General features: G+C 39.6%; 1 protein-coding gene across 1 annotated transcript; it reads right to left on the bottom strand.

Moving 5' to 3' along the window:
* Positions 1–2,606: 2,606 nt before the first annotated feature.
* On the bottom strand, positions 2,607–7,754 carry LOC146453895 (uncharacterized). Its single transcript, XM_085095970.1, has 6 exons — positions 6,208–7,754; positions 5,500–5,640; positions 4,919–5,085; positions 4,055–4,508; positions 3,249–3,349; positions 2,607–2,729 (listed from the first exon to the last, which is right to left on the bottom strand). The coding sequence occupies exons 1-5, from the start codon at positions 6,376–6,378 to the stop codon at positions 3,332–3,334; spliced, it is 951 nt and encodes a 316-aa protein (XP_084952096.1). The 5' UTR covers positions 6,379–7,754; the 3' UTR covers positions 2,607–2,729; positions 3,249–3,331.
* Between the last annotated feature and the right edge of the window lie 1,285 nt (positions 7,755–9,039).

Genomic DNA, 9,039 nt, shown 5'->3' with positions numbered 1-9,039 from the left:
TGAAGTCGAAGATATCGAAGTTGATAAGGGCATGGAAGAAATTTATTAGAAATGGGAGGCTTCAGAAGAGGAACAGCTGAAAGGAAAGGACAACACGAAGAAAAAAGCTGAAGTCGGGAAGGTCATGTTACGTTTATTTACTCTAAACTCGGCAACACACTCTGAATTCTCCATCTCATCCAAGTCAAACGTAAATTCGTCGTACGGCAAATCAAGGTTTTTGAAACGGTTCGGATCATAAAGAAGTAAATACTCGTCTTCTGAAATCAAATCATCGCACAGCGCCGCTGTTAACAAGTTTCCCGCATAAAAAGAAGCCATAGTGAAGCGAAACGTGACCGACGCGACCTCTTGCTTAAGTGTAAACTTAGCGCGCCAAAGGACGGCGTTCTAGCCCCATTCCCCCTCGTCATGGTTTGCCGTCCTCGTGGTCGCCGTCCAGGGTTGCTTAAGGTCCCTAATGAGAGGCAAGGAGGCCAGTGGAGTGATAAATGTAGGCGGACGATTTCCAACCAAATGGAATACAATAACTGACAAAAAACCATCCGCCCTACTCAAATCCAAAAAAATGTCCGGCTGTCCACTGAGAGTTGGATATGGTCGTAACCAGATTTGTCATCGCAGACAGTTTGAAAGAAGCCAGGGAGAACATACTTGGGTAAGTGCTGTACACTGTCCAATTTAAAAGGGCGATCTTGAGTCCAAAGGTTGAGAAATCTGTCGTCATTACAAAGGCATGGTTTGGTAGGTTCTACTGTAAGCGGCATGACCAGGTGTGGAGGTGGACATTCCCCTACGTAGCCCCAGATGGGGATGGCGCCTGAAGCTAATCTCTCGATAAGAGTATTAGAAATAAACTGGGCAAACGCCTCACAAGAAGGATGAATAGCAAAAATGCGAGCAGGCGGTCTTTCGCAGTTATAATTGACTCCCTTATAGCTTCCTTTATAATGGGTAAAAAAAATTGTCAACGTGGACAAAGTTATGAAGCCAGGCTAGTACTTCAGAGAAATTGTTATCAGACTATCGAAATAACCTGTCCCATTGATCTATATGGCGATGGAGTTCACCCGCTCTAAGGGAACTTGAGTCATGGAAGGCCAAAAGGGAGGCGTCGGCAAAATCTTCTCCCACGACAACTGAGGAGATGAAATCTTGACTAATATGGGCATTGTATGCCATTTCCTGGGCCTCAGTTAGAAGAGATCCCTTATAATTGACCTAACATGGCAAGTTAACAGAAATCTTGGCAGGGTCAAAGTTGGGAGTCTTTTCCCAGTCATGAAAAGGCATCTTGAAAAACTAGAACAGAAGAAAGAATAGGTAAGGCCCAGGGAATGGCAAACTCAGCCCCGGTAATCCGAGAGGGAACATTTGTTCCCCTTAAAAATGCCACCTGAGGGAAGAAGAAAGAGGAGCGAGAACAATATAGCGAGTAGAGAACAATGCAGCGAGTGGAGAACACTATAGCGAATGGGCAAAATAAAATATATAAAAATAAAAGTCGGTATTAACCCAATAATGGCCACGTGTTTTCCACGAATAAAATTACCTCACAAATTAGCATATTGATAATTGAAGGGTTTTATGCAAAACTATCGTAAGTGACGATTTTGGTCATTTTTTAAATGTCATCCAAATGAGCTGAATTTTTGCATGTGGTCTTTGATTTAATAGAAAAACATTGCCCTGTATTTTTTTTCGCAAATTTCTGCTTCATTTTGAAGAAAAACCTTAAGCAAAAAATGCGTCGGCGTTCTTTGCATTCTTTTATTCAAAGCGGAAACAAAAGAAACCGATTAAGTTCTTTGTTTCGTAAAATCAACTTGAAGTCGGATATGAATAACAATGGTATTATAAACCTTTATTGACATACATGAGACTAGTATATGCCGCCGTGGCACACTCGGTTAGGCGTGTGGAATGCTAACTGCGGAAAGTACCCGGTTCGATGGCGCATGATTCTATTTTTCTTTCTATTCACGGTCTCTAACTTTTTTTTATTTTTTTTTATTTTTAATAAGCAGGGTTTGGGTGTATTTTTTTTGGCCAGTTTGGTCTTCGTTTACGACAAAAAACAAAGGGCTTGGTGAAAAACTATGCTAAGTGGAAAATTTGCTTGAAATTTTTTTTTCGTCAAAAGTGCCTGAATTTTTGTTTGCGGCCTTCAAATTAATGAAAAAACATTGCTCTGTATTTTTTTCGTTGGTTTGCGCTTCGTTTTCGAGAAATAACGCATGCAACAAACCAAGTTTTTCTTGGCGGCGTCTCTGCAATCTTTCGTTCAAACGAGAAACAAAAGAAACCTTTTGTACGTAAGTTTTACGTAACCGAACACAAGATTCAGTAATTTAGCTCGTGGAGTGTTTACATCCGATTCGCGGACGCGCAAATTAAAACAAGCCCGTCTCCAAATATTCGCTTGCTTAGAAGAATTTAAGACCTTTATCTACCTTTAAATGTAGCTATTTTGAAAAAAGTTATTTTAAAATAGCTATTATTGTTGTTATACAGGATATTCGAAGTGCGGGGATAGGCTGTTCACGTGATGATCGCAGCGGGTGTTAAATCATCAGCAATATGGAAATTGCTTATGTCCCAGTTTACTCGGCAGATATTCACTCTTAATTATCTCGTACACTCCCCTTTTGTGCAGGTCGTGAAAAATGGAAATTATGGTGCAGTTCTTGTTTTGCCCACCACAGCCATCGGAATACGTGACGAGTGATCTGTTAAAAAAAGAAAGAGAAACGGGTTTTCTTTGCATTCTTCCTAAAGCGTTTTTAGAATCAATTGAACATGCAAGCCATTTTCGTGCGATCTGAATTCGTCTTTAACTATTGATCTTTTTCGCTGGCTGCGGTTCCATTGCAACATATATGTTCTGTTCATGAAATGACACTAAGGTTTGCGTAATAACTGCGGTTTTCAAGATTTGTTACTAGTTCTGACTTCATACTTTTGTGAATTTCAGCTTTCTTGATATTCAGACAATTAAAGGCGTAACTAATTTTAGCAATGTTTCTTAGCATTTTTATTGTTTTGAAATTCATAAAAGTGAGAAACTCCCGTTTCCATGTCTCTGTTCTCTGATAAAGATTGCATTACGTCTTTTTTTGCAAGATGTTAGAATTTGTAAAGTAAAATGCCACGTCGAGGTAATCTATGTTTTCAATAAATTCTACAAATTTTAATTATTTATTACGGCATCACAATAAATTACATAGAAAAGGCGGCCAGCATTGTACCTTGCTCCTGTGCTGTTCTCAGTGATGTGCTTCAACAAGCATGACGGAACCTCTGAAGAGCCCCTCTTTGCTATGGTTTCGTCTCACAAATACATGTATCCCTATAGATCAACACAAAAAAATAGTAAATATACTGTGACTACAGTGAAAACAGTTTGATAGATGTAGCGCCTCTCGGTTACATCACAGGTACCCAAAAACAAAATTGGCTATTCGAATATTTCATTGATTTTTCAAGAAAATGAATTCCCGAGTTTTCCGCGCAGTCGAAAACTTGAAAGTCTAGATCGTTTTTCTCGAGTTCTAATTCAATACGATTTCCATATTTTTGAAACTTTTTTTTTTTACTTGAGGTCGGTGTCCTAAGGGGTAAAAAATGGTGTCAGGGTTTTCCTTAATTCGAATTCATTCAAAAATTACAGAATAATTTTTAAACTTCGAGAAAAACATGCGGAGGGAACGCACGGAAATGGCTGTCAAGGGAATAATTTTTCGAACTATCGAATTTCCCGACAGTAGTTTTGTTGTTTATAGATTATTGTTGAATCTGGCCAAATTTGACTGAAATCGGCTGAATCTTTTTTGAGTTGTGACTCAAGTGAGAACTAGAGTTTGAGAAAACAGGGCTTGAATTGTCACGCAAAGTAAAGTTTTACTTCCTGTAGAAATCGCTTACATCCTGCCCGGTACCCTTAACTGAATAATGCAAAAGCTACAACTATAGCAATCGAATAATTGATTAGTTAGCACCAACTTTTGCTGTAGATAAATATGCCTAGCTAAAAGTATAATCAATGATTATCTACCTGATTAGATACACAATCGTGGATCCCAAAATTGTAGGTCCATAACTGTCTTGCGTAGAACATGTCATTATGGTTCAGCGTTGGGGTGGGCAGATTCTGCTCAAAATCAAACGTCATCATGTCCACCCCGTCTTTGCTGCGGAAGGTCTGGCCCCCAACCACTCTTCTTTTATCCCTCCAACTGGTAATTGCTGCCTTTTTGTCCAATTGCTTTGTTGAGTACCCCGCACTGGCCTTGCTATGGTGCTCAATCTGCTCTGCTTTTAATTGCTCCTTCTTTTCTCCTGAGGCAGCCTGGAGAGCGATGTGAAGTTCATCACATCTTGCACACGTGTCTGACCTTGGTTGGCCGAATGACAAGTTAAATTCCGTGTTGAAGATCTTATAATACACGGAATAACTTATCCTTGGCGGTAATGGCGGTGGCACTGGTTGTATATTTTGCTGTCTGCATCTGAAAAGGTAAAAACACGAAGGGCTTATACCACTTCGAAATGAAATGAAAAACTAAGGGTGCTTACCAAGAGTAAGAATTGGGCAGCCAGACCAGACATTTTGAAAAGGGAATGAGGTTTCCATCGAAAGCTTTGGCTAAAAGCCCATCAGTTCTGTTTGTTAAATAGTGGAATTCTCGTAACAGATTCCGCGGAACTGGCCAGTTCTGACTGGTGATAAGCGCCCTCAGTAATAATAAATTGTTATTATGGCTTAATTCCTTTAGGATGGCGAAAAGTGGTCAGAAACGGTCATGTTATGTTAACAACTAAATTCTGAATTTGGTTTGTTTATCGGATGAATAAATTTCAATCACAGTGTCCATAATGATGTCAGCAAAATCACCCAAACGTTTTTATTCATAAGCACCTTAGGATCCTTGATTGTCTCTCCCAGCTGTCTGGCTCGTGCTTTTCCAGGTACAAATTGTACATCCGTTGGACGGAAAGGTCTTCCCTCAGGTATCTCTTATTGGTGTTGTCAGAACGCGAATAATGAGACTCTTGTCGTGGGAAGGACGAAATATGATCTTTCACCTAAAAAAGATAAAGACAAGTACAATTTGGATTGCGTGTTAACCTCCCAGTTTATTTTGAAATGATTTGGTCCAGAATATAAACTAGATCTGGATTTTGCTTCCTATTATGACAGTATTTTTTCTTGAAGTAAAAACAAACAACTATTGGGAGAACTCGGAAATTTTTCCGAGTAAGCCTGCGTGACTTTCTAGATAAATATCATTCTCATAAATTACCAGGCTCGACGCCTAACATCTCACTTCTTTTACTCCCCTGAAAAAAAACAACTTAACTGGGACTGAATGAACAGCGAGCTAGCGGAAAGATATCCGAAAACAAAACACATGTGTGCTCTTTTTCCACAAGTCTACTTGGGGATAAAAAAAAAATGATGCAAACCAACAGGAAACAATGCTATAATGCAGATCTCACCTGTTGCCGTACTTCTTCTGGTATCTTATTAGCGCGGCTACTGTGCTGTCCACAGTTATCTTTCGGCTGCTCGTTGCTCCGTAAGGTTCTCACCCTCATTTCGCTGATGCCATGAAGGGAGCAGAAAGCTTTAAGACACACCTGTAGCATTAAAAGTGCAAGCAAATGAGTGACACTTATTAATCTACCTTCGGTTGCTCCGATCAGTTACACCAGAACCTATTTAACTATTTATAATTCGCTCGCACTAAGCAACTTCAAAAAAAAAAAACTCGTTAAAATAAAAAAAAAAAGCCGTTAGTTTGGCGTTTAGGTGGTTTGAGAGGTCGGACTGCAATTTCCATATGCCATTATTCTATCATTTTTAAGAGAACTTTGGAGGTCATTCCACTATAGTCGGACCTCGATTATCCGCAAAATGCCCAATAATCCTTTCAAAAGACTGTTGAAACAGCGTTTTATCCTGTGTGCTTTTCAAACTTCGCAAGTGCGACGAGACAATACCTGTGTAGATTTCACAATTAAAATGATGTTTTCTTTGCTGTAACATTTTGTTTACATTTCTGTCTCATTAATCTTCATATTTTCGATTATCCGTACTCTCGATTAACCGGACTATTTACCGAGGTCCCGATGAGTCCGAGGTTCAACTGTATTAAACTTTATCCGAGGTTTGCATGAAACAAAGACAAATGAAAGGGTACAAACCTGCACTCGTTTTAAATCCTTTGTTTGAGCAAAGTATCGGTACGACGCGCTTCTTTTGGATGGCTTTTCTGCGCCCGCTGCACCATGGCATCCACTAGCACCGCACCTTAGAACTTCTCGACTCTCGATGAGGCCATAAAGGTACGCGTTCTGCGTGTTGTACTCTGCCATGGCATTGAATCTAGACAGGACAGCATCCTTGTTTATTTTTTCGAAACATTCCAGCTTGCATCCGCAGGCTGGCCCCTTTTACCCTCTCCCACACGATCTTATTCTTTGCGGTCGTTGTCCGCTTTCCGGCGTTCAGCTCCCTCTTTCTAACATTTCTTTTCCACCTGAATAGATAAATAAATAAATAAATAAATAAATATAAAAAAATAAATATATATGAAAAAACGGTTCTTATGTTTACTACATGTACCCTGTTGCCAATACTCTGAAAAGAAACACGGAACATTTTTGTGTCTCGTTTTGTTTCAAAACTTATCCTTTATGTTATTATATTCCTTTTAATGTACATGTTATGAAATCAAAACTTTTCTAAAAGCCACGTATAAAACCCAACAGGAAAAAAATAAAGGGGAGATTTCGCGATTTTTTTTCCTTTACAGACCAATCGAGGAGGGTAATATTTAGCAATATTGAGAGGAGCTCCCGAGAGAAGCCCCATACCTAACAGAAAAGGGTAAACCTGTCGATGCTAAAAAATTTGGTTATGACGTCAGCGAACGTCCGCCCGTCCATTCAGACTCTGGGGGAGGGGAGAATGGCATTTCTTGGCGTAATAGGAGGCCGACAAATCATAAATATTTATCTAGTGTGAAAAGAAACAGTCCTGAAGAATAATCTACCGCCAGAAACTGAATGAAGACATAGGGGCCTTAAAACCAATGAAAAGCCATTTCGCGTTGCGTGAGTCTTCGAGTTCACGGAAACCCGAACCTCGCCAGCTTCAAACGGACTCTACAAGACCAGGGTGATGTTACAGTACGGTAAAAGTTGTTTTCAAATGTTGAGTTGCCTTTTGCCAACGGTTTAAGTAATCATTTTTACAAAATCCTGGAACTTCTGTAATTTTCATGGCAAACCTGTCTTAATTTACTGCGAGTAATAGCTTTTAACAAGTACTGAGTGTCATTTGCACTCTAATAGCAAATGTGTTGTTTTTTTCCAGTAAACGTTTTGGCTCTGAAAGCTTTTTTGTTGATTTATCTGTTTTGTCAACTATAGTTACGTTTAGGAAGTGATTGCTGTGTGATCATAAGCGGATCAAATGTGATAACATGAATCTATTTTCCTCTGTTCACAGTATCCCCGGTAAAAGCGAGCACTGCCTATAATGAGTTGAGCGTACTATTAAACGAAACCTGTAAATCTAATTCTTGTCAAAGATTCAGAATGTAAACACTGAACGTTGTACAGTGCATGCCGGACACTGACATCTAGTTTATAAAACGTTCCCGCGGTATCGGCGAAGGAACTTGATGAAATGTTAAACTGAACATGATAAGCCTTTACTGAACACATAGAGTTCTTTTTCATCGAGTGGCGAAATAAGGAATTACTACAGTGCTATAAATTTTTAGCTCAAACAAACATGAATTTCTGGCTCGTACTGCAAACACAAGAAGGTTCGTAAGCATTGCTAAAGTTGAATGACCCCGATAACTTTGTTTTCAGTCTCGAGCTCACCATAGCCCCTGTTATATAAATGACTTTTACTTACAACATCCTGACTGGGCGAGATGACCCTCTAGGTAGACCCCGAGCTCCTCTAAAAAGTCCGCGACAGCGGCATCACTGAATGTCAGCTAAAATTTGAAAGATTGGCAAGCCTTAAAAAATAATTCGATCCGAGTTGTTACAACAAAAATACAGCGCAGCTGAACTATTTAAAGGCATCCCTCTTACCGTTCGAACTGATTCCTGCCCAGGTGGAGACATTTCTCTCTGCTCTGCTTTGCCGGTTGCTTTGAAAAACCTCGCGCCCGAGTACATGCATATGATCCTCGTGTGAAACATGACATCTCGTGGAACGAACACGACTATACTTTTTGGTAAGCGGTAATTCAACAGTTAGTCTGCGTACGCTACTCGGGACTTGTGTTGTGAAAGCTGATGAATTTGAAGCTTCGCATTTTGAGAAAGGTACCTTTATTATTCATTTTAATAAAAAGTTGTCTACTTATCAACACAGAATTTAGAAGGTGCTAGAATGTCTTTGAGGTGTTATGTTATCGGTAAAAAACACTGGAATTGACGGGTGTCAGTAAAACGCGGGGCCGGGGCCGGGGTTTCTTTTTTTTTTTCTTTTTTTCTTTTTTCAACATTTTTATCAATCCGAAAACAATAGGCCTTAAATTTCTCATATCACAAACATACGAGGCGAAAATTCCCTTAAGAAACTTTGTAGGAGATGAAGGGCCTTCCGAACAGATAATTTATCGAAACGATCCGTTGGGTGCCCCTGATAGATTTCTTAGGAGTACGAAAGTTAATAGTAGGGTAACATTTGTAAATGGTTCGGTCAACTTTGCATTGCTTATATTTTTTCCACCTACATGCTTGAAATTCTCTTGAATAATAAGATTTTGCATTCTCTCTGGGAAGTATTTGGCGTTTAAAAACCAATCAATTCCTTTTTGTTATCAGCCAAATAGGGGGATTTTTCTGTTACCGCGGGAACATTTTGCATAACCATTCGCCCGCAGACTTGCAACCACGCCGAACCCTCCGTCAGACCAACTGGAATTGCGATCTTTGTACGATCACTAGGCAAAAACTTTCGAAATTTTTAAGGGATCTTCTATCCTAGAACGTCTAATTTTCCGG

The sequence above is a fragment of the Pavona decussata genome, unplaced genomic scaffold (genome assembly GCF_977016875.1).
Source record: "Pavona decussata unplaced genomic scaffold, jaPavDecu1.1 SCAFFOLD_321, whole genome shotgun sequence".
Classification (NCBI taxonomy): domain Eukaryota; kingdom Metazoa; phylum Cnidaria; class Anthozoa; order Scleractinia; family Agariciidae; genus Pavona; species Pavona decussata.
Note: the sequence above shows the minus strand (reverse complement) of the source record. Positions and strands in the feature narration are given on the sequence as shown.

Coding starts and splice junctions, on each gene's coding strand:
- LOC146453895 (XM_085095970.1), bottom strand. CDS start 6,378: ATGGCAGAGTACAACACGCAGAACGCGTACCTTTATGGCCTCATCGAG. Junction 5,641..6,207: donor AGGATTTAAAACGAGTGCAG/GTTTGTACCCTT, acceptor TTAATGCTACAG/GTGTGTCTTAAAGCTTTCTG. Junction 4,509..4,918: donor AGACAATCAAGGATCCTAAG/GTGCTTATGAAT, acceptor TTACCTTTTCAG/ATGCAGACAGCAAAATATAC.